We start from the raw sequence: 26,764 nt of genomic DNA, 5'->3' as shown, positions 1-26,764 counted from the left end.
CCATAGCATCGCCGTGATGACGCAATAATTGATGACCCAACCTAGACGCAACAACCAGATTTGCATTTATGTTTTATAGTTATTTGACTAAAAGATGGTTATTTTTAAATTCAATTATTGAACTTTATGTGTAAAAATTGGAAAATATGAGTTGATCAAACAAAACGTAAATAACTTGCAAGGATATTGAACTGTGTCAGAAAAATCCCGTTTTAAGACCACAAAGTCTATGAAAAAAAGTGTGAATTGTGAATAGTTCCGACTTAACAATAGGCCCTGAATGTTTAATTTAAGACAGTTTTCAACTGACTTACGACTATCCCTTCGCGGCGAGCTGATAAGCTTGCTTTTCTATCTTATTTAACTTTAAAGTCTTAACTCGTCTATTAAAATCTTTTCATTTCTGTCGTGTTAAGATAAAGTTGCTTTAAATATTATGTTTTTTAGATTTTGACATACATGAGCATGCAAATGAATTTCGTTCGTTATTTTGAAAAATGTTTACAATTTTACATCAGCTTTTTCGGATTACCAGTAGATGGCATTCATCTGCACGTGAAAAGAGAAATGGCATCGGTTCTCGCAACGCGATTTTTACGAAATACTCGTAAGTTTCATTATTATTTCACACTGTAATAAAACACTTCTCTGTAGAAATTTGCATTGACACTGCAAAGAAACTGAATAACTAGTCCTCGTTAACCCGTGTTTACTTACCCTTGCTGTTCTACTGGTATTTTGACATTTGAAAATTTGGAAATGAATGGATGGTTTGTTTCAGAAGAGGGTTGATCTTTCTTTATCCAGGATCGTGAAGAATTCGGCTGTTGAAACATTCCGGTGATACTTGTGCCGGTTATCAACCGGAGACAGAAATATGTCAGCAGATTTGTTTCTTCCAAACATCAACCGTTGGCTAGAACTGGGCCAGTACCAGCAAATAAAGAATGTTATTCTTGATCGTGCACACACTCCCAAGGTCCGGGAACATGGCATGGACATCATTCTTGGAGTATGCAATCACCTCAACTCCGAAAAGACAGTCTGGTCTCCTGAGATGGAGGAATGTTGTGAATTCTCCCTGCTAATGGTGGCTCAGTTGTCCAATCCGAAAGAAGTTCTCATAGCCCTGCAAGAGCAAGTTGCAGAATTCGGATCAAGCTCAAAATTCAAGATTCTACTATTGCCATTTCAAGCAGTCCTCCTGCGATTACCTGACAAGCAGAGCAACATTCTGAACATGGTTCTGGAGACCATCGGAGAACATGTAAGCTCTTTACCACTTCCTAGTCCAGGACATTGCTTTGAGGGTAAAGAAAGGATACTTCTAGACACAGATCCCAAAGTACAATGTATTTCCGACATTTATGAGGCTCTGGCAGAATTTTACGCCCCATTTGTCAAGCAAATGGCACTGAACCGCATTCAAACCAAATTAGATGACCAAACCTGTTTAAGAGAACGACGTCGCGTCCTGAAGAAGAACCTGCTTAAGACTATGGAACAGCCTTTGATGTGCATGGATTTGCATTTTGCCGAAGGGAAGAGCCCGAATCTACTCAGAAGGACGGCCGAAAAACTTGTCCATCACCTCTCCTGCGTCTGCGGGGATTTCTTCTCTCTGCCGGAAGTCGTGCATCATTTCCAAGGCAAACATCAGTGCCAGTCCTCGTCCGCTTTTGATGACGGCAGTCCGCCACCTACTCTAAAGTCGCTCGGAACGATTTTCTATCTCATCTACGGCGAGCAGCTACCTTGCGTCAGCGTCCCCTCGGTGTACAGCCAAGAATTCGTTTTCCACACCGTCTTACAGCACGCCGACCTTCTCGTCAGAAGTGGAGAACCGCTGGTCGTTCATAAAGGACTTCTCCTGATTCAAGGGCTACTGAAACAAGTGGGCAACTCGTCTCTTTCTCTCGATTGCCTCGATCATCCCATCCATTTTCAGATTTTCCAGTCGCTCATTTGGCTGGCCGTGTCGGGTGTCAATAGCCGAGAATTCAAGATCCTCTCCGTCGAGTTGTGGCGTCCTTATTTAGACAAACTGCATCCTGGTGCCCGCTACCATCTTCTCCAAAGCCTTCTACCCACGCTGGAGCACCCTGGCCTTAGAGGAGTGGTTATTAAAATCATCAAGGACCAGATTGCCCTCTGCTTGGACAAGGATATGCCCTACTTTTTGCATGATCGCCTTAGTGCTTGCCTTCCTTTAATATGGAAGCTACCTCAAGATGTCGAGACTGACCTGCTGGAACACATGGACTCGATCATGAGCTCGTTAAACCTGGCTCGGTTTCTCCTTATTCGTGACAAGCTCAACGCCAGCGGTTTCAGCCAACAGTTGCCGATCCTCGAGGTCCAGTTTATGGAGCCACTCGCCAGAGCCCTCAACCTTTCTAGAACCCATTACGAACTCGAGTTGTCTAAAATTGGGAGCGGCGTGTCGGCCATGTGCAACGTCCTAGTTACTTTGCCGGAAATGTCTCTCGATCAGCAAAAGTCGGTGATGAAATCCGCCCTCAACTCGTTTGATCTTCTCGAAAGCGTTCTAGCCCGAGTTGCTGAATGTCTCCATTCATTCACCGGATCTCCGCCGACGTGAGAAAGCGACAAAAAAACCAAAACGACAACAACCGAAAATGCACAATTCTCTTGTTAAAAAATGGCTTTAAGTTCTTCCGCTGATTATTTGTTCACAAAAAGAACTACGCTGATGCCTACTGACTGGAGCTGGAATTAATACACCCGCTACTGTTGTAGCGTCTTGTCCTATATTTTGGTTTCTTTTTTTTTTTTAGAATTTCTCTTACACTTTTTTCCTTTTGATTAATTACGAATTCGTTCACTTTTTCTGGCGGCGGTTGTAATTACTATTTGTAGGTTTTATCGCTTGCATTACTTATCTAAATTTCAATCCTTTACCTTGTTTTTACCCGATGTCTTTTAGGCGGTCTTACAGGGAACGTGCTCTTCCGATGGACTCCGGCCAGTTGTTACCAATCCACTGATACCTTTACAGATGATGTGGATCCCAAAGAAACTCAACGTCTCAAAGACGAGGAAACTGTATACGAGACCGAAATTAGGCACAAAATCTTAGACGCTGCCTTAGGTTACGTCGACATAAGCGGATGGAGCAAGCAAGCATTGGCCGAAGGTGTGAAAATCTGAATTCAATCTTGTTTTTCCGCCTTGTTTTTTTAGAAACTATTTAATTTGTCCTCTACTCAGGAGCTGAAAGCTTAGGCTATCCCGGTGTCGCTCACGGACTCTTCCCGAAAGGTGGAGTTGAATTAGTTCATCATTTCTATCAGCAGTCGAACGAACGTTTGGCTTCCGAGCTCCCGGCTGACATTCAGGAGGCTCAACTCGATCCTCTAAAGTAAATTTCAAATAGCCTTTTTTCATGTTGTTAGAGAAAGTAGCTCCCAAGTTTTACTATTGATTTGTTTTTAGGGCGAAGGACGATCTTAAGATATTACGACTGGCTGTTGAGAAGCGATTGAGGATGAATGCGGAGCACGTATTCACTGGGAAATGGACGGAAGCGATGGGTTTGATGGCTCTGCCCACCAATGCTCCATCTTCTTTGAAATTGCTTGCTCATCTCGTTGACGATATGTGGCACCATGCCGGAGACACTTCGCCGGATGTAAGATTCAATTGTATAAAAGGTTTATTACGTTGTGAGCGAGTTTCGTAACATTCTCTTTGACCTTTAGTTTTCATGGTACACTAAAAGAGCCGTGCTAGCTGCCGTTTACAAATCTACTGAGCTGAGCATGATGCAGGATAAAAGTGAAGACTTTCGAAGCACCTGGGAGTTTCTCGATCGTCGAATTGAAGATGTTCGTTATTGTTTTCTAAAAATGTAGAACTGGAACACGAAACTAAATTATTGAATTCTCCTTTCTGCAGATGGAAAAATTACGTGATTGTTCCAAAATGTTCGAAGAAACTTCACTCGTCTTGACAGGGCTCCTCAAAAAAGTAAGCCAACAAAAGTGATTCAAAAATTGAAATATGAATCTAACTGTTTGCTCTGACAGGCGAGAAATGTGATGGGCGGTTGAAGCGATGCATTTATTTGATACATTGTGTTAAGTTTGATAGTTTTTCCTTAGAAACCAATACAATATAAGACTTGGCGGAACTGGAAATTTATTGACGTGTCTTGGAATTTATTTAGTAATCCTGCGTTCTAATAGCGCACGTAGGCGCGGTTTTTTAAGTACAATTGCTGTAAACCAAGGGAGCCCTTGATGAATGAATTGAGATGAATGGCTAGGTAATATGGTTTGTAGGTTTTCGCCGATCAATATCTGTTTTCGTTGTTGGATGATATGGCAAGCCGTTCTTGCCACATTTCCCAGGTTTTAAATGGTTAATGATCGTCCTTATGTAAATCAGCTGTTAAAGCCACCATTGTTAGATATATATGTTGATAAACAGTTAAAATTTATAATCCTATGAAAAAGAATATTTGAAACTGTAAAATTTAAATAATTATTAAAATTACGATATGACTTGCAAGATGTTTAGCCTACACACACACTCTCACTATGCCCATTTTGTATCTAAAATTTTATTTCCATCGTGACAAATCAGAAAAATATTAGAAACCTCAATATAGAAATTGATAACCTGTTGTTGTTGTGAAAGATATCCGTTTTCAAATATTGGCACGCGCAAAAACTAACGTCACCTAGCGACCAGCAGTTCCTACCTCGGTTCCTACAAATATTTTCTCTTTTTTGTTTCCTTATTCGGCAGGGGGTTTAAAAGAAAATAAAACAAATTCAATTACATTCTATGTGGCGTAACCCTTAAGCGACTGCCATCAAAGATAAGTGCTACCTGGTTTTGTTGGGGGTCTACTATCATTATACGATTCTGGGTTTCTTCATCGAGATTTCACTTCTTCTAATCAGGTTACATCATCGTCAAGTATAGAGAACCGTAACGGGACACGCCCCGAAGTAAATAAAACTGAGAGTGAAACAGGAAAAAGTCCCCGCAAAGATAAGAAGAAGATAATATGTCGCAATAACTTTTTTGATTTTTCCCGCAACTTTTTTGTGTTTAAATTCACACCGAAAAGTTGTCCAAGTCTCTTATCTCAACCTTCCGATCTATTACACATGTGGAGAACTCCCGAGTTCAACTTTTTTCCCATCACACGTTTCTCGGGCTAATAATAAAATTTTGATTCCGTCTTCAGCACTCACTCACCAGCCAAATCTTTTCCTATTTCCAACTGGCGAAAGAATCCACAACCATCAAGGACAGCCGAATGTTTTAATAGACTCGTTTCTTGACTTCCATTTCAGAATCAGTAGCTACAACAAATAAATAATAAAGTATAACTTGCAAATATTGGTATCAAACTATTATATTTAAAAGTCTGTCTGTGTATTTTATAAATGGCGCCGTCTTTTTGAATTATTTAAATCAAGTTTGCCGCCAAAGGAGAGAGATTTCACCTTTCACCTTGATATCCTTCGGGTAGATATGTATACATGTATATGTAACGAAGTTGCTAAATTACTATACCACCCAGACACGAAGTATACAATATACAACAACCACGCGCCTTTCGGTGTGCGGGTGTTTTTATTTGTTAGATGTGCATTAAGAATGTACACACACACACATAGTCTGTGTACTTTGTACAATACAATAGACAAGAGAATAGCATCACAGTAGCAGAGAGAGAGCTCTAATTACATTCATTAATAGCAGCAGCAGCCAGCTGTGTGTGTAGTAATAGCAAAAGAGCCCAAACCTTATCCATATACTTTTTATCCCATTAGTTGATGGTGGAGAATCAACGCTGTGATACTCGAGAAATAGTTGTTACATCTACACAATATAATTACAGTTGGCTCGTCCATCAAATCAGGTCAAATAAATCCTAATCCGGAAAAAAAGGGGGAATTTGATTCAAATGTCACGCTGTCGATCGATTATGTTAACAACCCTGACTAAAAGCAAAAAAAAAAAAACAAGTCGGAGGGGGGATTTTTTAAAAAAGAGAAACGAGAGAGAAAGGAGTAGAAGAATAGGGAAGGCCCCCCTCTCGTCTTGTGTGTGTTTGGTTGTACGTTGTACGTACGTCAAGGTGTATAGGAAATATGGTGCGTCCAGCGGACACGAATTGACGTGAACGTGCTCCGGCCAGTTGAGCATTTAAAAGGGAAACAGGCAGAACAACACCCTTCCCATCGTTAGTTTACAATGGCTATAACACACAATCAAGGGAATTTTTTTCTCTTTCTACTTTTTTGGGTTGGAAGAAGTAAAAAAAAAGTTTCGCTTTCATTCAGTAAAAAAAAATAGATGTTTTCCCTTTTTCTCGGTTTCCCTTCCGCGTCATTCCCGATGGAATTGTTTCTTATTTTATGGGGGAACACCACCACCACGCAAGAGCTGTCAGAAATAATAATAAAAGAATAGAAAACAAGAGGCAAAAAGGCGGTGGTGGTGGTGGCGTGAGGGCGAGTGGGATAAGGGGGGGAAGGTTACTCGGTATTCACGAACGCAATTCGACCGGAAGACTTACCAGTGTTGTTTTGAAGGAGAGGCAGACGCGCGAAACCCTAAAAATAATTTCAAAAAAGAAAAGAGAAAAGACATGTAAATACCCGAACACGGCCAGACGAGACATTACAAAATTTTATAAAAGAGCTAAGATTATTGCACACATTTTCCCAACCTTGGTTCGTTTGTTTTTTTGTCTTAGTACTATTTCGAGTTAAGCCAAACTTCCATTTAAACCTGGAACTTGACGTTCTTATGGTTGAAATAAAAAGGGAAATTTACGAACAAGGATCGATGGGCAGAAAGAGAATTAAGCCTTGAACTTTGAGGAGAATTACTTACGTTGGGAAGTCACTTGGATGGATGAAAGGGGGCCGCCATGGCTAGATGGGTCGTTGGGTTGACGGGGGCTGAAGCTCAAAACAAAAAAGGATGGATCACACGGCTAAGTTTGAATGCCAACTTGGATGAGCAGAGGGCATCGACGACGACGTTGATGTCACCGACAAAGAGCGATTCCACCTGAAGAGCGATTCCACCTGAAGGACCTCGTCGTCCTTTTAGTTGTTTCTCGTTTAGGTGGAAAACTGCGTTGCAGACGTGGGCCAGTGAGCAGATGGCCTTCCCTTCATGACGTCGATGGCCTTCTCAGGCCAGTGATCCAGATGAAGAGCGTCTCGCCACAGCGTCAGAGTCTAACATTGAAACGCCAAGGATGAAACGAAAGTTACAGCTGAATCGCTGGCGGATGCTGGATTCAATGGGCACGATCTCTTTGAATACGTGGTCAACAAAAGCTATATGCACTCGTCCTCCGTCGATATTCAACAGATGGGCTATGTACGAAACAAAATAAAAATAAAATCTTGAAATATGCAAATTATTGAAACATCATTTAATCGTTGAAACAAAACGTAAGAGCGAAAATGACTTTGTACCTAAATCGGGGTGATTGACTGCATAAAGCTGGCCCACCACGAGTATCTTCTCTCGAGTCTCGAGTTGAGCATTTACATTTCGACTCCTATTTCGACCAGTAGAGTAGTTTCACTGATTGCTTCTTCATCTTCGGTTCGCTGAATCCAAAAGTCATCGGTGAATGCCACGTGAGATACGTACACGTTAGCAGGCTCAGGCCGACTGGAATTCACAAGTTAAAAAGACTTTGAGTTGAATTCCATCGGCATTTCCTTTATCAAATTGATGATCTTAGGGGTCTTCAATGTTGCGAAATATCAGGAAAGGTGTGAAAGCTACCCAAATCTTGTTTGAAGTTGTATGCCCTACGGATATCAATGACAAAATGTTAGGAAAAGCACCTTCTCTCCTTGTTTAGTTATTTATGAGCAGTGTTAGAGCGAAAACTTCACTTGTTTCCAAATGCTATACCTGTAACTTTTTATTCATATAAATAGATCAATGTATTTTATTTGCTATAAGTCTTAAAACCTTTGCTATTTTAACTTTGTCAGTCCATTATGTTGAGTTAATATTTTTTAAATATCTGAAATTTTTTCAACAGACGATGGAGAATGCGAAGAGACTGAAGTTTTTTAAAATATCTAAATTCAACGTGATAAGATTTCATATCTGATTTCAGCGACATGATAAGTAATAATAACTCAGATCTTGATAATGAATACGGATTTATAGTTTATAATACGTTTTTAAAATATTTTTTAAAATTTATGTTCGCTGTTCATTCACGATCATTCAAGGATTACCGACGACAAAGACAGGGCAAAAGAGAATGCAGCGTTTGTCTGGTCCATCTTGGCATATCGTTGCAGTTTTCTCAGTTTCATTACCGGTACCATCTTTATATATGCTTATTGTTTACGTATTGACACACAATCTACAGCAAACTAATTATCTTACCTGAAATTTAGTATGTTTATTTCAATTGCATGGGGAGAAATAGCTCTATTGCGGTAAATGGTTTTTCCAGTCGATTGACATTTTACACTATACAACGTCCGAATTCTATTGAAGCGAATGTTAACTGAACAGAACTTATTAGAAAATCTACCGCTCCCTATGGTCGCAAAAGTGCTTATCTAATCATTCTAATGGCCACAATCTGTCCAACACTTATTTCTAATTTGAAAGATAAGCAGCACAAGTTTGACGACTGAACATTTTTGTAATCTAAACCGTTGTTAAAATTTATGACTGAGAAGTATTATTTCGAAAAAAAAATGGCTATTAATTGCGGCTTCCTCAAATTATTCATGTAATCGACCTTGGTTAAATTTAGATAGCCGCTGCTGCGTTTTGCTGTCGGATCTATTGCTGTTAACTTGTGCGAAGCAGCTTGTGTAAAAACTTGGAAAGAATTGGGCTGGTTGGTGAGAAGGTCCACATCAGAGGTAGGCCAAAAAAGCAACACGGTCAAAAGACGTGTGTATCGTTCTCTTGCGGAGAGAGAACTAAAGTCTCCCTCTGGATATTCGCTCTTCTTGTTTCGTAACATTCGATCAGCGTCAATTGAAGATTAGAACGATCATTCTCCCTCTTTTCTTTACATCCCCATTTTTTTATTTTTACTCAGCGTACGATCGCAGTTTTTGTCGATTCATTGCTGCTTTCTACTTTTTTTTTACTAGTCACAAGTCAAACATCCTTTGACATATACTTGCTTTTCTTCTTATTCTGTCGACAACTTTCTTTGATGAGTCTATATTAAATCTAAAGTACAATCGCTAAGAACTACGACTTAACAAACCAATAATTGAAAAATAGTGACGGAATTGTTAAAAATGTGTAATTTAATCAAACAAAATACAACACTTAAAGAAACCTTAAATAATATCGGACTAATCGATATGCTGATGTTGTGCTTCTGCCTCTCTCCACGTATTTCGAATATTCTCCATTAATGTCCAAAAGAGATTCGATCTAGTAAACCAATACACCATCGAAAGCAAAAGTACAATCCAAGCAAGGATTAACCATTGGTCTGTTTGTTCTAAAACATTAGTTGGTAACGGTCCTTGATAATCAGCTGTTGTCCGATTCAATATTCCAATTGGCTGTATTCCTAAAAAGATTAGAAAATTATGTATACAGATTACTGTTGTGTTAGATCTGGATAACCATTCTTACCTGTATAACGTGTGATAAAGCTGGAAAAGAGATCTACTTTGTATTCTGTTTCATTGTATCTTGCTGCTACGGAACGCCAAATGACCCCCTAAAATAATAGCACTCGACTAGTGCTATTTATTTTACAAATCACTTGAATAATATACACCTGGGTGGCGCCATCTAGCGGTTTCAATTGGCGTAACGGAATGTATCGATTTTTTCCAAAATGTACGTATTGATATCGATTGATAATCGTTTCCACAAGCGAAATGGTGGAAACTATTGGTGGAAAGATTCATGCCTTCATTGAAAGTGTCAAGTATGGCTGTGTCGTGTTATCGTGTATGTTCGTGAATCGTGATAACGGTGAATCGTGATAACAGTATAACTAACTGATAACTAAATTTACATGAATTAACATAGTTATGCTTTCCAACTGAAGCACTTGACTTGATCAAGCAGTTAACTGTCGAGTTTGCCTTGGAGGATGTAACGTCTTTTGCTTCTACCAGTAAATTATTCATTGCATACATTGTTACACTTGAAACTGATTTGTTTTTTTCAAATTAGGTCATATTACTTCTGATCATTTCAAGCAACGTGTTATACCCATCATACCTCCACATGAAAGGACTGCTCTTTTTACATCCCACGAAAGACTCCCCAGTTGGAGTGAACAAAACTCGATTTAGGAAATGATATCCAATCAAGTAACACTATTTATTATTATTTTTAATCATTATTTTCTATCCCTAAAATTTAATGCCTTGTTTTTTTGTTTTGTTTTTATTGTTTTTCCCTTTTCGGGACAATGATTCAGTGAGGACATCTCAAAGGAACAGAGATTCAGGACTGGATTATATCATGCTCGTGATCAGTATGCTGTCGACCTTGAAGTTACTTATAACAGCTTGGGAGTCGGTGGAACAAAAATAAGAACGAGTACGATCTACGAGAATTCTCTAGACGGTCTTCCCGACATATCTTCATGACCCTGGTAAATAGTAGAAGCTTACAATTTCGAGAGTTCGTTTGAAATTAACGATCATTTTCGTCTTTATCTCAGCAGCAGCTACGTAGCCCCACGTGAGGTTATGCCTGTCAAGTAATCAATGTCATTTAAGCTCGACTCTATCTTGGCCTTTTTCTTTTGACTTACGGTCGACAATCAAAAAGGCGTGCCTTGTTTTTCGGTAAGATCTTCTGTTTTCTGAATAATATTGATCTTCTTGTTTTTAGCGTTGCTAAATTGCGTGTAAGCAACTGAAAACTAAATCATATTATTCATAACTACCTAATAAAACAGTAAATATGATCTTGAAAACTAGGAAAAAATAGTATGGACAGCGTGCCCTGGTCAGTTAATTGAGCCTGGCGTCATCCAACACTCGAGGGCAGCAGAAGGACGATCCACAGCTCCCCGGCCGAATTGCACTGGAGCGAGTCGACGAAGTAGCCAGCATCCTTCTGAACTCAATTCAAAGTATTCCTATTCAAATATAACACACCGTAACGAATGCACAAATTTCGTCTTGTTTCTGACAGGTCTTTTCGATGTCCAACTTTGCTAATGGCGGGTCCGCGATTGCTGTCGCTTCATGATTAGAATCAAACTTGTGGTTTCAAGGCGACCGAAAAGAAATAACACTGGGCGGTGTTAAGCGATAGATGTTTTTTTTTTCGTAACAACTTCTGGAGGCCTATTGCATTCTTCAAAGCCTTCTTATGATGTGAGTTGTTGTTTACAAGTGATACATTTGACCAAAACATAATAACGCTCTCGTTACCAATAGTTCTGTCAAATCAAGAAGGGGGACCATCGGCATTCAGCTTTCTACGTTGGAAATATGTTCCGCCAGTTTTCTGTTTCTTCCGGCTCTCTACTACGGATGTTTTTATTCGATGCTGGCGGTCAATTCTTTCAACCCGGAACTTTCGTCGTTTAATAACTCAACATTGTCGTGGCGCATTCACCCCGGGCAAGTTTGGATGGCCATTTTCTCGTCAATGATGCGTTTTAGAACATACAAATCGTGTTGATATTTTGCGATGCTGTGTAGATGAGTCAAATGAATACATGTGTATTTACGAAACCAAATGTTTTATTTCAATTTTCATCTGTTTGAGTTATTGCCATCACCTCATGACGCAGTCGGCGATATTTCCGCATAGCAATTGTTAGCCTACACAGCAAATGCCCGTATTTTCTTTGAAGGCGTCGTTCTACTCGCCGGTCGATTTGAAACTCAATTTCTGGGACTTCCACTGCTTCTCCGTTTATGGATGGGTCTTCCTCAATATATTGCTCAAAATCAATATCCTATTTTAATAAAGGAAGCATTTCAAATAATTACGAAACATATTTCAACCTTGAAAACACTCACCTGTACTAACTCAGTAAATCTCCTTCTTTCCAATACTGATCTTCTCCGTAATGAGGTCAGCCCTCTCATGAACATGCGGACAGGAGACATTGATGAGGGTGCTGTGCGGATAGAGTGAAGGTTCCACGCATCAACAAATTCTTCCACATGTTGCTGAATGATTGGGAGGAAAATCACATGAAGGCAATAGAGATCCAGTTCCGAAATGCTACTTAGGATACCTTTTCTCTCCATTTTGACATTTTCCTATGAAAAAAGAAAGTGTTAGTATTTATCAATGTTTTAAATAACGTTTTGGAAATTACATGAAAAGTTCATAAAAAATTGAAGTGCAGGCATTCCACACGTCTTGCCAAAGACGCTCAATCCTCTGGTTATGTACTGATCTCCCTGTCATAAAACTACCGCGGTTTAATCCACGGTGAATCAGCATAAACTGTCCAACCACAACATTTTCCCCGCCGTGATCGGCCCTAAATGGTGTTTAATCAACGGAATATGAAATATTTTCAAGAACAAATAGGATATGTAGGAAAGTAATACCTAACACGACTTGGAACGCCGTACTTCCTCACCCCATCTAAAAACCCATCAAAAACTGTTCTTGATCTGTTGTTGTTCGCGACTTTTAAAAAGAATATGAGCCGTGAAAATCCATCGATTCCGCCATGGAATACGAAACGCCACCTATCAATATGATGAATGTAGTTGATTAGAAAAGGAACATAAATGAAACCATTAACACTCACATGATAAGATTATAGTTCCCATCAAAATGGATGACGGATAATGGAGCACGAACTTGATACGTTCTTCGGTGCAATCGTCGATTCATCTGCCTTGCCCCAAAGAGTACATTCATAGCCTCCCGAACTCGGTCCCTTTGTAAACGATGGCCCATGGCTTGAAGCCGATTAAGAACCATTTTTACTCCAAGCCGTGGGTTCTCTGTGCAGATTTGAAACACTAGAATTTGAAGCGCTTCATTCGACATTGAACTATATGTTCCCCGTACAGATAAATTATGTCTAGCCATAATTCTTCGTAGACTTCTGTACGAAATATTCAATTCGTCGGCAATTTCCCACACCAAGAATCCTAGATCTGAAGTGAGTAAAGTGTTAGGCCTACTGATGTACTCTTTAAATCAATAGTTTCTGCACTTACTTAAATATCTGCTGATTTGTAACCCCAGATCCATATTGCTTGGTGGGATAGAACTCTTTTGATTTGAAATTGAGAAATTGAGTTCCATATCGACCGGCGAGTAGAACGACGCCTTCAAAGAAAATACGGGCATTTGCTGTGTAGGCTAACAATTGCTATGCGGAAATATCGCCGACTGCGTCATGAGGTGATGGCAATAACTCAAACAGATGAAAATTGAAATAAAACATTTGGTTTCGTAAATACACATGTATTCATTTGACTCATCTACACAGCATCGCAAAATATCAACACGATTTGTATGTTCTAAAACGCATCATTGACGAGAAAATGGCCATCCAAACTTGCCCGGGGTGAATGCGCCACGACAATGTTGAGTTATTAAACGACGAAAGTTCCGGGTTGAAAGAATTGACCGCCAGCATCGAATAAAAACATCCGTAGTAGAGAGCCGGAAGAAACAGAAAACTGGCGGAACATATTTCCAACGTAGAAAGCTGAATGCCGATGGTCCCCCTTCTTGATTTGACAGAACTATTGGTAACGAGAGCGTTATTATGTTTTGGTCAAATGTATCACTTGTAAACAACAACTCACATCATAAGAAGGCTTTGAAGAATGCAATAGGCCTCCAGAAGTTGTTACGAAAAAAAAAACATCTATCGCTTAACACCGCCCAGTGTTATTTCTTTTCGGTCGCCTTGAAACCACAAGTTTGATTCTAATCATGAAGCGACAGCAATCGCGGACCCGCCATTAGCAAAGTTGGACATCGAAAAGACCTGTCAGAAACAAGACGAAATTTGTGCATTCGTTACGGTGTGTTATATTTGAATAGGAATACTTTGAATTGAGTTCAGAAGGATGCTGGCTACTTCGTCGACTCGCTCCAGTGCAATTCGGCCGGGGAGCTGTGGATCGTCCTTCTGCTGCCCTCGAGTGTTGGATGACGCCAGGCTCAATTAACTGACCAGGGCACGCTGTCCATACTATTTTTTCCTAGTTTTCAAGATCATATTTACTGTTTTATTAGGTAGTTATGAATAATATGATTTAGTTTTCAGTTGCTTACACGCAATTTAGCAACGCTAAAAACAAGAAGATCAATATTATTCAGAAAACAGAAGATCTTACCGAAAAACAAGGCACGCCTTTTTGATTGTCGACCGTAAGTCAAAAGAAAAAGGCCAAGATAGAGTCGAGCTTAAATGACATTGATTACTTGACAGGCATAACCTCACGTGGGGCTACGTAGCTGCTGCTGAGATAAAGACGAAAATGATCGTTAATTTCAAACGAACTCTCGAAATTGTAAGCTTCTACTATTTACCAGGGTCATGAAGATATGTCGGGAAGACCGTCTAGAGAATTCTCGTAGATCGTACTCGTTCTTATTTTTGTTCCACCGACTCCCAAGCTGTTATAAGTAACTTCAAGGTCGACAGCATACTGATCACGAGCATGATATAATCCAGTCCTGAATCTCTGTTCCTTTGAGATGTCCTCACTGAATCATTGTCCCGAAAAGGGAAAAACAATAAAAACAAAACAAAAAAACAAGGCATTAAATTTTAGGGATAGAAAATAATGATTAAAAATAATAATAAATAGTGTTACTTGATTGGATATCATTTCCTAAATCGAGTTTTGTTCACTCCAACTGGGGAGTCTTTCGTGGGATGTAAAAAGAGCAGTCCTTTCATGTGGAGGTATGATGGGTATAACACGTTGCTTGAAATGATCAGAAGTAATATGACCTAATTTGAAAAAAACAAATCAGTTTCAAGTGTAACAATGTATGCAATGAATAATTTACTGGTAGAAGCAAAAGACGTTACATCCTCCAAGGCAAACTCGACAGTTAACTGCTTGATCAAGTCAAGTGCTTCAGTTGGAAAGCATAACTATGTTAATTCATGTAAATTTAGTTATCAGTTAGTTATACTGTTATCACGATTCACCGTTATCACGATTAACGAACATACACGATAACACGACACAACCATACTTGACACTTTCAATGAAGGCATGAATCTTTCCACCAATAGTTTCCACCATTTCGCTTGTGGAAACGATTATCAATCGATATCAATACGTACATTTTGGAAAAAATCGATATATTCCGTTACGCCAATTGAAACCGCTAGATGGCGCCACCCAGTTGTATATTATTCAAGTGATTTGTAAAATAAATAGCACTAGTCGAGTGCTATTATTTTAGGGGGTCATTTGGCGTTCCGTATGCTGCTGCTTTACCATTATGAAACAAGAAAAAACTTGGGATGGCCATTACACCTTGCATAGTGCTCAAGCTAAATAAGGTAGTGGAATATATATTACTAATTTTGTAATAATATGAATTGATTGACTCACCTGTTATAGGTATAGGCATCAATTGCATAAAAAGAAAGCATGGGAAATCCTCGAGGCAGTGCATTCAAGTGGGGAGCAGCCTGTATACTAAATGGACACCATGAAGCGAAGAACACCACTATTTGACATGTTGCTGGTTGAGTTCTTGAAGTGATATTTTGATTTTGTTTCAGTACAGACAATAAAGTTGTTCCATTGACAATCTAAACAGTTCAATAAAGTTTAAATGAAATGAAGTGCAACATTTCTTAGAAAATGAAAAACCTTAAATTGTTGAATTTCCTTCAGCTGGTGCGTCATCCAGAAGACAGGTAAACTTTTTTATCAGTGTAGCATTTGAAATTGTGGTGTCATTGGTAATAGAATCATTCCCGGTTGACGTGATTTCAATAGAATTATTAAGTAGCGAAGAATTCAGATACCTATTACTCAAACTTTCCATAATTGGATCTGAAATATGTCATCAGAACGAACAGAATCGTCGAGTCCTTCTCCAATTACTTCACACTTTAAGGACCCGAAAACGAATTATACACTTGATTATGTTGTGTAATTGTTCTCACAAGGGAAAGAACACAAATTTTGTGGAACAGAAGACACAAATTTTGTGGAACAGAAGACACAAAACATGAAACGAGTACACACACTTTTCAAAACCCCGACAACACTACCAACATTGGTGGCCACATGAAAGTGACCGGAATAGGCAGTTATTGGAACCGGGTTGAATGGAGACGGGAAAATAAAAAAAAAAAAAAAAAAAAAAGGGGGGGGGAGGGGGATTCCCGGGACACCAGTTGGTGGGTGTCCCGGGTCATCTGATGACTTTTTAAGGGCCATAGCATGGGACCTCACGATCACGTGGGAAATCTGATGGAGAAGGGGCAGGGATGCCTGCAGACACAGTGACGGGATTGTTGGGGGACGCAACGGAATTTTTGATTTCGTCGAGCGCCTCAAGCGCAGCCGTTGACTGACTGAGCAGCTGTTGCATAGCGATGTTTGTTTCTTTTGTTTCATTAAGTGTTTCTGCGACATGGTCGGAATTTTTCTCTTCACTTTGGCCCTTGTTGCAACATTTTTCACCTGAAAAAAAAAAAAAAAATTTAAAATTTATTTAAATAGACCTTCCCGGGACACCAGTTGGTGGGTGTCCCGGGACACCCGACGCACTAGACATAAAAACTGATACTTACATATTTGAACCATTTTTTCCCAACAATACTTCTTAAACAATGGCCACAACATGTATTTCGTAACTGCGATTAGCACCAAGCCGAATGTTCCCTCCAACCACGGCAACCCGCTGTTCAGTACCGCCTTTGATACATCGGCCGCGAGGCCGTCCACGTCCACGTCCACTAATTTCGGCTCAACTGGCCTTGCCTCAGCAAAAGGCAGCTGAAAGGAGCAGCCTGCCAAAAAAACAAACTTTCCTAATCGATCTCCAACGGATAGGACTTTCGAGCGATAATAACGCTCGTCTTCGGTGAAACGAGCTACACATGGTATTCCAACAACCGGCTGGTCCTCCAGTGCTTCATCGGCCGACTGCGAATCATAAAACTCTTCCATATCATCCAGTTCGATCTAGAAAGAAAAAATATGTTAAACACACAAAAGATCGATGAGTAAAAGAATACGCATTACCAGATCGTGGAATTCATCAATATCCTCGATCACTTCTGTTGTCTCCGTTACTGCAGCGGCTTCCGAGAGGAGAGTGACATCAGGATCTTCATCTATATACTGTGTGGCGTCGATTAAAGAAGACTCCAAAGGTGATGTAGATGACGGGGCGTCCGTCAATTGTCTGATTAAGTTGAAGCTGACGTCCTCGCCCGACGACTTCTTTTCGGGAAGGTTAAGATCTTCGATGTGGGCGGAAACGTTTAAATCCTCGATGGGTTCTGAAACATTTAAATCCTTGGTTGCATTCTCAGCCGACACGAAATCCACTATTTCCTGCGCTAGATTTTCAGTAACATCACCGGCAGCTTTTACTTCTTCATCGAGGATTGCCAACTGCTCCATGACTTTTGCTTCTTTGAGTACCATAATTTGTGGCAGTGTCTCTTCGTTGACGAAAGAACTAACCGATTCGCCGAAAGATTGGTAAAACTCTTTTTCTTGAACGGCTACTTGTTCCATCCGATCGGCAAGCTCTACTTCCTCGTTTTCAGAATGTTCAATAACAGTTGGGATCGCAACCAGGGGTTCTTCGATTACTTGGCGAACCACCTCCACCTCCAATGGTAAAGTGACATCGTCATCAAACGTATCGAAAAGTGCAGGCTCAGAAGTTCTGGACATCGGGGAAGACATTTCCCCGTCATCAAGAGAGTTGAATTCCAGAAGATTAATTGCGACGGACTCGACTTTAAAACTTTCCGGCAACCCCAATTTCTCATTGAGATCCAATCCAGAGGGTTCAAATAATCGGACATAAAGATGTTGTGGCGTATCTAACACGACGCGGTCCAGGACTTTCTGTTCAATCAAATAGTTTGCAACATCACCAGGAACATTGAAACCCGCTTCAAACACCCCATTATTTCCATCTAAATTTTAAGAAAAATGAACTGAATACTTGCATTCACTCTTTATAAATAAAAAATCTAAACTTTTACCTGGACTAGTAGAATGAAACAATGCTGAAAGCGATTGTCCAGTTAAAAAGCAGGCAGCAATGTGTTTCTGGGGTTCCAGATTGACAGGTCCGGAAGTCATCTTCTTGACTCCCTTCAATCTCGAGTGCCAAGTCTTAAAGAAAATTACGTTTAAGATGTGGTGCATAAGTATGGAAGAAAGAAATTGAATTTACCAACTGAGGACACTGCATGAAGCGCGGGACCATTCGCTTCAACTGTGAAATTGGTTTTACAGTGACTAGTTGGATCGTGGCAGGGGGGTCGCTCAACTGAAGAACTTGTCCACGATTCCATTGGCTGTCTTCTTCATACTGCACCACACAAGCAGAGCCGGGCTTTGCGTTTTGAATGAATGGTTTAAGTTCATCTAGATAAAAGAAAAAAAAATTTAGATGGACGAAATAGAGTAAACAACAGAAATAAACATACCACAGTCAACTAGATTCAATTTCTCAACCAATTCATTAAGAATAGTAGAGTTAGCTGATAGCTGAACATAGAAACTGGTTGGGTCAACAACACAAGTTAACTGCACTTGACTGTTTGCAACTGGCAGAGCTTGATGCATATAAGTATACTGCTTTTGAATAGCTGAAATCTGATTTTCATTAACGAGTTCGCGCCAGTTGGGAATAGACTGCATCACACCACCATCAATCTTGCAATGAAAGCCATAAGGATTTCGTAAGCAAGTCAACCCTTCTACAGGAGCCAAAATTTTGCAGCGCGGTATCAGCAGACTGTTTCCGTAGTCGATGAATTGAACTTCAGCATCGTTGACCAACTCCATACCCCAAAAGTAGACACACGGGCCTTGCCGTCCACGAACGGAATCGTCAATGTGCGTCACGTGGACCAACATGTTAGCTCCGGCCATGTTCAACAGTTGCTGTATTCGCATCAAACACTGTAATGTTATAAACTTAAAATTAGCACAGACTCAACAACTAAACAATTATTAATAACTTACCAACTGTGAAATGGGCAAACCTTCTTAGATAACACTTCGAATGAGAAAAGACTTGACACTTTCCGCGAGCCAAGAGAAAAATGCTCTCAACCAACTGATGGCTAAATCTGAATAGCCAAGCCAAGCCAAGCCAAGCCAGAAACGTTTACGAAAGAAGGAAGGGGAACATCCGGTGAACGATGCAACGTTGCCAAGCTTTATAAATCCCTATCGTTTCATCAAATAAAATAAAATAAAAAAACAGCGTTCAGAATAAGCTTCCATGATTCAAAACAGAATTTATTCATTGATTTCCACTAACTTTTTTTTTACCAACGTCTGAAAGATTTGCCGCAGCTGAAAGCGTGAAAATAGAGATGGAGCTGCCAATGTGGCCGCCCATCAATAAGTAAACAAAGATAGTTTTTTTTTTGCCTAACCCTTTTTGAGATTTGAATTTCCCAAAAAAGTAATTAAATCAATACAATTTGAATAACAAGCAGGAAAAAAAATGGAAACAAAAAATGAAACAAACAAATTAATTGTCGTCCAATCATCTTCGATTTCCATCTACAGAAAAAAAAATGGGGAATTTGGTTTGATAGACTGGTTTATCTATGTATATTCAGTGGGCCGTAATACTTGATCATCCGCCAGTTTGCAAGCAAATTACACGGAGAGTGGCACTACATGGACTCACCGGCAACAACACAAAAATCCAAGACGGAAATCAAAGGATTGAGGACATGTTGATGTTTTCTCATTCTGGTTATTTACAGAAATGTTGAATAGAATAAGCTGCAGAATTATTAAATTAATTAGTTAACCTCTCCCTTGGCTCGCGTCTGGGGTTTTTACCTTTAGCATTACGCCCGGCTTTGTTGGTTAGGCACGTAATTAAAAAAAAATATTGAACAATACAAGAGCAGACATGGAAGGGAAAAGATTGTGAACCCAATGCTTCCAATTCCAAAATAGCGTGACTTGAATTAAATTAGAAAAAAAAAATATCTAGGAAGGGGGGATAAACAATTACGCCGATCTGAGTTTCGGGTGTGAAAGAGAAAGGGGAAACGAAAAAAAGAAAGGTGCAGCTAAACAAGATCAGCAGTCGGATGAAGAGTTATCCACATTGGTCGAGACGGGCACTGATGGTATTGGATTGAGCCGGGAAGAAGCGGATTGGGCCAACCGGTCTAGCTCAGCGGCCACTTCTCCCGGTCGACTGACCAAGTTTCAGCTTGTCGGGAGAACCAGGAACCGGAGAGCCTTCACTTTCAGACGCTGGAGCGCCAGAGTTGGGTACGTTGACTCGATCTACAATTCAATTTCGTTTCAGTCAATCAAAATGTGTCATTCGAAAAATAGATGCATTGCGGAAATTACCTCCAGGTGTAAGCATTCCTGTTGGCGAGGCTGTCGAAGATGACTTCTTCAACAAGGAATTGAAGAAGTTGGCCAAAACGCCTTCGGAAGTGCCGCTGATTCCAGTCTTTGTGGGATCCATCTATCGATTAAACCGCATTCGATCAAAGAATAACGATCAGTTAGTTGACAACGTACTTGATTAGGAATGGCCGAAGAGGAACTACGACGATCGACAGGTTTCTGGACTTGAATTCCGCCTCGGATGGGCGTCCCGGCAGAAGGTGAATTGACACCTGTGCCAGCGGCCGTGGGTGACGCAGTAGAACCGTTTACTGCACCCGTGATGCCAACAGGAGCTGGCTGTTGCTGCTGCAATTGTTGCAGTAAACGAGATAAAAAATTATGTTCATCTTCGGCGTGGAGCTCGGCCTCTCGCGGGGCCGGTTTACGCGCCGTCGGTCGATTGATGGCGTCCGAATAATCATCGTCCGGTTTCATGGACTGCAGGTTCTCGTAAAGAATACCTATCTTCTTGTCGTTATCTCATCCAGCAGGACTAACATAAGAAATTGCGGTTAAAAAATAAGCAGAACGCAAGGTAGATGAATAAAACATACATGAATGAAAACATCATCCTTTTCAACCACCAGGGCTGGAGTGGGAAACACCAGACCGTATATTCTGTGCACAAGATATTTGTAGAGCAAGTCGCAATTCTTGTCTTCTTTCACCGACGTATAAAAACAAGGCGGCTCCGTATTGCAGGCAAAATTTGCGCAGGTGCTGTTGGATAAAGTCAAAATGTTCTTCCTTGTAGTCCAGATCTTTTTCCAGCGTCGCCATGTAGTCAGTCTATATAAAAAGAATGGTGGCCGTTATTACGTCAACGTCGTAAAACAAAAAGTTCTGTTGAACCGGGAATCATGGCTTTACCTTAGTGACGACTACGACAATATCCAAGCCGAGATTGCGCGTGAGGACTCCTTCCGGAAGAGGAAACAGGTGATCCATGCCTTCCTCTTCTCCATCCACATGACGAGATGTCCGCCTCAGTTGAGCCGTTTCCAGTTCATCGCCCGGTTCCACGTATTCTTGCCATCGCCGGACATCTACCGATGAAATAAACAAAACGCTCAATTCGACAAGCACAAAGGAGAAATTGGAAAATTGCTATTGTTACATTTGTGCTGATATTCCCTGATGGCTTCAGCTGAAAAGGGAAGTTTGTCTATATGATCTTGTAATAGAGAAGTCCACTCTTGTAGCTGATCTAGCAGGTCTAGCATAGCCCATGGGGTTGTCATCGAAACGGTCAGCATCAGAAGGGTTGATGAATAGGTTTCCTCCGTCAATGCATAGCGTAACAAGTGAGCCTGATTCGCATCGCCGTCTAGCAGCCAGACAGCCAAGTGAGTGTGATCTGTAAAGCAGAATAATTTTTGAGATAAATAATCATAGAAATCGAAGGGAGTTGTCAGTGAGACAAAAAACTCTTGACATTTGATAAAACTTGACTTACCATCTCTGTATTCATCCCTAACATCAATGTAAGCATATTCTAAGCCAGAACCTTTTTTGGGAGCAACATTGCCTTGTAACTTTGCAACAAGTGTGGTTTTCCCTGATTCTCGGTCACCTGCCACGAGACATTTTCAAAACGTTAAAGAAAAATTGCAGATAGGAAGCAATAATTGATACTATGACTCACCAATGACAACAACTTGCTGATTTGGAGATAGTTTGTTGGTTCCTTTCAGTTGCACTTCACTCAAAACAGATGGCCTAAAAATAAATATATCAAACAAAATCAAGATAAATGAGATGGTGATTTCATCATCCTTCAGACAGCTGTCAACGTAAGGTTTCACTAGTAAATGAAATTACATGATAGAAAAAGAAACAAAAACTATTTCAACTAGAAAGACCACGATACTTTTTTAGAAATCAACTTCCAGCTAAAGAACTTGTTGTGATTGTACAGAAGACAAAAGTAGCAAAGTCAAACAAAAAAGTAAATTTTTAAGGATTGTCACACCCATGCTGTTACAAGTAAATAAAATGATGACAGTAGACCTGGTTTGCTCGACAAACAACGGCCAAGTTTAGCTCACCATTTCCTAAAGCGTTGAACGACAACTTACCAAATATTCTCCTTTTCATTGCCATCTTTTTTTTCGTCCTTCATTTGAGCAGCCGTTTGCCTGCTCCTGTAGCTAGCCGTAGCCATGTTGCTTCATTGACGTACTGTATTCCCTGTGTTCCCTTTTCCCTGGCTAAAGTCCTCCTCCCCTCCGGCTGACGGGTTTTCCGGCATTAGCGCCACTGCAGCAATTGTGTAACTCGTTGGCATTGGTTGAAAGGCGTTGCCAAACGCGGAAGAAATTTAACAAAAGTGAGCTAAATTATTACGGTAAGTCGGTAAATTCTGTCAAACAAACAGTCGCTGTTGGCGATACAAAACATTGTAAAAATAAGGCGAAAGAATTCTGATTGACGCTGGCAATAAATATTTTATTGAATTCTGCCATTCCATGGCGCGTGCGCAACTTGATCGTCTTCGTTTGTTTGATAACTATCGAACAAAAATGCACGAGAAATTTGATTGCAGGATTGTGAGCATTCCTCTTGATTGAATTCGGAAAATGTAAATGGGAAATAATAGATCGTAATAATAATACTGCGCACCTGTCATCAATAACATGTTTACCCAGCATGTAGACTAGAAAGACGACGCAACTGGAGATCGTTGCCGGGTTTGATTGTGTTGCACCAATATCTGGCATTCCATTTGTCAATAGATACGTGGTAATAAACATGTTTTCGGCCCCGCACACGGTGAGTCACGTATAGAAAGGCGATTCATTTAGTTTTTAATGAGTCATGTGACATTTTTCCAAGAAAATTAATTCGCAACCCAATACTATCCCAAAATGATTCACTTGAATTAACGACAAGCTTTTTCGAATACATTAAGAACTTGATTACAGCACGCAGAGCAGTTCGAATGGTTTCCTTGAAAGAGGAGAAATTCAACAAGAACTTTGTTGACATGTTATAAATTCATTTGAATATCTCGAAAGCGATCGATCAGCCAAACAAAATTAAAATCAACTGCACTACACAAGGATAATTCAAAGTCCGTTGCTAGTTAAAAAAGGTTGTGTCCAGCGACCCGTTACAAATCCGTCCATTGACGGTCCAATAGCTAATTTGATGTCTCGACTTGAAAGAAAAGTTGGGATTCCAAAATTAAACGCTGGTGGATAGAATCCAGTATGAACGGGTTCGATTATAGCTTATAGTGTGCCACTGTAAACCAATCTAGTATTGTGTGGGTGTGACTCCTAGATCGTCCGGTTAAGTTCAGTTGTTTATAAAGTCAAAACATGAAGTTGTGCATTCTGTGATTTTATTATTCGACAGAATCTCGAAGAAATCATCAAGTCTCCAATTTAATACTGTCGCCACTCAACAAGTTTCTCCTTAAAAATATTAAAAAGGGCCATTATTATTTTTCTGTTGCGACTTTTATTACGTATACTTTGACTGGATTGATATATATAGCGGCCGAGGCGGGGGAAGGTCTGGTCGCTTTATGAATCAATAGTTATTCATTATAGTTGCTGCTGCTATAATTCCCGGAAGGACGGAAGATTCTGGGCTCATCAGAGTCTCACAAAAGACCGGCAATAAGGCGAAAACACATCCGTCCTGGGAAGTGCGGATGTCAAATAGACGTGTATAGCCGTTCATCATCCAACTAAGCGTATAGTACTATATACCAAAGTTCCACTCAGCTGCACGAAATCAATATGCCACCACCACCGCACCGCTGCATGGCGCTTTATTTGAATCTTTTGATTATTTTTATTTTTGTATTAACGACGAGTGTCTGGAACATCTGTCACACTCCGTTTGCATCGCGATATGTAAGGTCATCATCATCATCACTTTCCCATCCATCAAATCCGGCCCAATATCATTTGCCGGGGCTTGTCGTCATCCTGTCGTCTAATGGATGGAAAACGGCGGCCGGGATCCATTTTGATTCTGATGGTCCATCCCAATGATTCTCCATCGAATCAGATGACGGCGAATGACAATCAATTACCTCTTCCGGCTGCCAGACTTATTCCTGTATATAGTCCTCTTAGAAAGGCCAGTTCTCATCCGACCGGAAGGTCATTCCGACAATCCGCCGGAAGGAAATGCTCCTTGAGTGCTACTCATCGGTCGAGACATTATTAGTATAGTTGAATTTGGCATTTCGAATAACAACGTGGGACCCCCCACCATTGGATGCGGATTCAAACTGGAGTGGGTCATCAAACGCGCTAACGAGGATCGATCGGATCCAAAGTTTGACTTTGGTTTTATTTTAAAAATTCTGATTTATCGACCGTCGATCCTTGAGAGGCCACAAACCCTTATAGTACTAAGTTCACATCTCGTTGCAAGTCTCTCCTCCATCCATCCGGAAGACGCCTACTTGTCGCTCAGGAGCACTCGGTAAGCCAATGATTATTCGGCAACCTTTACATGATTTTCCTGATGGAACTGTTTCATCGAGTTCAAATCTAAAATGTGGCGACATCAAACGGAATGAAGAGTCGAAATCTGACAAGAGTTGCTTTAGATCATCAGTCTGAGAGCCTCCCGCCGGAATTTTGGGGTTCGGTTCGGAAACGGAATCGACTCCGTATATATAGCTATTAGTTATACACTTTGTCTTAAAGTTTGCACGAATTTTCTATAGACTTTCGTGATAGATGTATAAGCTTCTTATATACATATTCCCGAAGGCTGGTGGCTGGTCTCTTTTTTGCGTCATCAATCCTGCAGGATTTTCCCATGAAATATTCATTTCAGGGGTTGCAATAGATGCGTGTACGCGCGTACGAAAAGTTTTTCTGCGAATTATTCATTATTTGACGCTGTATTAGGCCTGTAGCTTCATGAAATAATACTCCTCCTCGAACGGAGGAGTCCAAACTCAACAATCCTGCGTAAATGCAATTCCCATAATAAGGCCATGTATACATCGTCCATTTGAATTTGATATGTACCAATCGTTTTTCCTACATCAGCTTTTAGAATTAATAGGCATCTAATATAAACCGAATTATTCAAAAAGAAAATAGAAATAAAGGAATAATTCTATTATTACGCATCCTGCAACAGGTATTCCGTGTGAGACGAGTTTCTAGGAGGAGTACCTGATAATAATCAGGAAAAAAAAAACCAAGACGTGCTTGTTTGACCGAATTACACGGCCGTTGGCCGGCCGGAAGAGAGACACATCCACTCGTCTCATTATATTCCGGTTATATTTAGATGATTATTAGCCTCTCTCTCTCTCTGACGACTGGCTACTAATCACGTTGGTATCAAATGTTATACCGTTACAAGATCCGCCGGCGGGGGCAGTAGTAGAAGAAGCCCCGAAGTGTTGCATTTGTTAGAGCTGATTGCTATTACAAACCAGAAATTCAGGTCGAATAGAACCTATAATACAAGTACTGAACTTGTTTAGATATGCACAGCAGCCACAACCTCTAAGAACGATATAATTATCCCCTTGTTTTTCTTTTTTGGGGGGTGTGGCCGGTTCCCGGTGATCTTCCGGGAGTGCCGGTGTGTATCCGGTTTCTTCCGAGAGAGTCCGGTCACAGAGGACAATAGAATAACCCGGGGAATGTACGCTGCCATCAGCCATTAATTAAAGCGCAAAAGTTTGGTTGATGAATTTGCTCAACTTTATTGTGAGTTATATAATATAGCTGCTAGGATTATTCATTTCTATCGGGGAACGGATTTTTCGACATAGTTGTTGATGTATTTTTTGGGGAATAAGGGAAGATGTTGTTGTATAACCGACAGAAGATTCATGCTGCTTCATTGATCTCTGGTGTTTAGTTAGGCCTATAGGCACTCCTGCTGTCACTCGACGGGATCCAATAAGACTTTTGATTCGGGACTTATTGCTATCTAACGTTCCTGTATGGTACACAACTTCAAATAAATAATATTGCGGTTCAAATCTATATAACTTGGTGGTTGTAATTAGAGATGCGCGTACGGAAATATAAATCGAACAACGGCAAGTTTAGATTCGACGAAAAACAATAATTGAATTGCGGACTTGCGGAGGGGAAATTGTTCCCGTGGGAAAAATAATTGATGCAATTGAATTACAAAAGACGTTCAGTGCTGGCAACTCGATATTCAAAATTGGTGCGTAGAGT

The 26,764-nt window shown here is 40.4% G+C and overlaps 4 protein-coding genes and 3 long non-coding RNA genes across 12 annotated transcripts; 3 read left to right on the top strand and 4 right to left on the bottom strand.

The window, feature by feature from the left end:
* The first annotated feature begins 524 nt into the window (after nucleotides 1-524).
* On the top strand, nucleotides 525-4,164 carry LOC124204137 (ubiquinone biosynthesis protein COQ9, mitochondrial-like). 3 transcript variants are annotated; one of them, XM_046601148.1, is made up of 7 exons: nucleotides 525-607; nucleotides 2,948-3,157; nucleotides 3,232-3,382; nucleotides 3,457-3,652; nucleotides 3,723-3,848; nucleotides 3,919-3,990; nucleotides 4,050-4,164. In XM_046601148.1, exons 1-7 carry the CDS (start codon nucleotides 568-570, stop codon nucleotides 4,071-4,073), a joined length of 819 nt encoding a protein of 272 aa, XP_046457104.1. In that variant the 5' UTR covers nucleotides 525-567; the 3' UTR covers nucleotides 4,074-4,164. The 3 variants fall into 3 exon arrangements, with proteins under 3 accessions (XP_046457104.1, XP_046457102.1, XP_046457103.1); XM_046601146.1 differs by lacking the exons at nucleotides 2,948-3,157; nucleotides 3,232-3,382; nucleotides 3,457-3,652; ... (1 more) ...; nucleotides 3,919-3,990; nucleotides 4,050-4,164 and adding an exon at nucleotides 808-2,774 and having other exon boundaries at nucleotides 541-607; XM_046601147.1 differs by lacking the exons at nucleotides 2,948-3,157; nucleotides 3,232-3,382; nucleotides 3,457-3,652; ... (1 more) ...; nucleotides 3,919-3,990; nucleotides 4,050-4,164 and adding an exon at nucleotides 808-2,774 and having other exon boundaries at nucleotides 548-733.
* A 5,602-nt stretch (nucleotides 4,165-9,766) lies between these two features.
* On the top strand, nucleotides 9,767-11,720 carry LOC124204185. Of its 3 annotated transcripts, none has more exons than XR_006878769.1 (7): nucleotides 9,767-10,009; nucleotides 10,070-10,337; nucleotides 10,448-10,624; nucleotides 10,697-10,820; nucleotides 10,956-11,110; nucleotides 11,173-11,357; nucleotides 11,421-11,720. It is a non-coding gene; the product is annotated as an uncharacterized LOC124204185 (long non-coding RNA). The 3 variants fall into 3 exon arrangements; XR_006878767.1 differs by having other exon boundaries at nucleotides 9,781-10,138; nucleotides 10,198-10,337; XR_006878768.1 differs by having other exon boundaries at nucleotides 9,790-10,337; nucleotides 10,694-10,820.
* Nucleotides 11,721-11,734: 14 nt separating this feature from the next.
* On the bottom strand, nucleotides 11,735-13,038 carry LOC124205410. Its single transcript, XM_046602837.1, has 5 exons — nucleotides 12,761-13,038; nucleotides 12,555-12,698; nucleotides 12,316-12,484; nucleotides 12,012-12,248; nucleotides 11,735-11,947 (listed from the first exon to the last, which is right to left on the bottom strand). Exons 1-5 carry the CDS (start codon nucleotides 13,003-13,005, stop codon nucleotides 11,735-11,737), a joined length of 1,008 nt encoding a protein of 335 aa, XP_046458793.1. The 5' UTR covers nucleotides 13,006-13,038.
* A 374-nt stretch (nucleotides 13,039-13,412) lies between these two features.
* On the bottom strand, nucleotides 13,413-15,231 carry LOC124204186. Of its 2 annotated transcripts, XR_006878771.1 has the most exons (7): nucleotides 14,995-15,231; nucleotides 14,796-14,935; nucleotides 14,509-14,685; nucleotides 14,313-14,436; nucleotides 14,023-14,177; nucleotides 13,776-13,960; nucleotides 13,413-13,712 (listed from the first exon to the last, which is right to left on the bottom strand). It is a non-coding gene; the product is annotated as an uncharacterized LOC124204186 (long non-coding RNA). The 2 variants fall into 2 exon arrangements; XR_006878772.1 differs by having other exon boundaries at nucleotides 14,313-14,439; nucleotides 14,796-15,133.
* Nucleotides 15,232-15,432: 201 nt separating this feature from the next.
* Nucleotides 15,433-15,779, top strand: LOC124204187. The gene is made up of 2 exons (XR_006878773.1): nucleotides 15,433-15,499; nucleotides 15,561-15,779. It is a non-coding gene; the product is annotated as an uncharacterized LOC124204187 (long non-coding RNA).
* Nucleotides 15,780-16,079: 300 nt separating this feature from the next.
* Nucleotides 16,080-19,289, bottom strand: LOC124204184. Its single transcript, XM_046601232.1, has 7 exons — nucleotides 19,173-19,289; nucleotides 18,632-19,109; nucleotides 18,376-18,569; nucleotides 18,182-18,314; nucleotides 17,202-18,112; nucleotides 16,748-17,141; nucleotides 16,080-16,637 (listed from the first exon to the last, which is right to left on the bottom strand). The coding sequence occupies exons 2-7, from the start codon at nucleotides 19,101-19,103 to the stop codon at nucleotides 16,381-16,383; spliced, it is 2,361 nt and encodes a 786-aa protein (XP_046457188.1). The 5' UTR covers nucleotides 19,104-19,109; nucleotides 19,173-19,289; the 3' UTR covers nucleotides 16,080-16,380.
* Nucleotides 19,290-19,753: 464 nt separating this feature from the next.
* LOC124204278 (cytoplasmic dynein 1 light intermediate chain 2-like) lies at nucleotides 19,754-22,776 on the bottom strand. Its single transcript, XM_046601327.1, is given in 10 exon segments — nucleotides 19,754-20,468; nucleotides 20,538-20,658; nucleotides 20,715-21,075; nucleotides 21,137-21,262; nucleotides 21,264-21,371; nucleotides 21,453-21,628; nucleotides 21,700-21,939; nucleotides 22,039-22,155; nucleotides 22,228-22,301; nucleotides 22,661-22,776. Coding segments are annotated over 8 exon segments (945 nt in total). The 5' UTR covers nucleotides 22,747-22,776; the 3' UTR covers nucleotides 19,754-20,468; nucleotides 20,538-20,658; nucleotides 20,715-21,057.
* Nucleotides 22,777-26,764: the final 3,988 nt, after the last annotated feature.

This window comes from Daphnia pulex, chromosome 10 (assembly GCF_021134715.1).
Source record: "Daphnia pulex isolate KAP4 chromosome 10, ASM2113471v1".
NCBI lineage: Eukaryota > Metazoa > Arthropoda > Branchiopoda > Diplostraca > Daphniidae > Daphnia > Daphnia pulex.
Note: the sequence above shows the minus strand (reverse complement) of the source record. Positions and strands in the feature narration are given on the sequence as shown.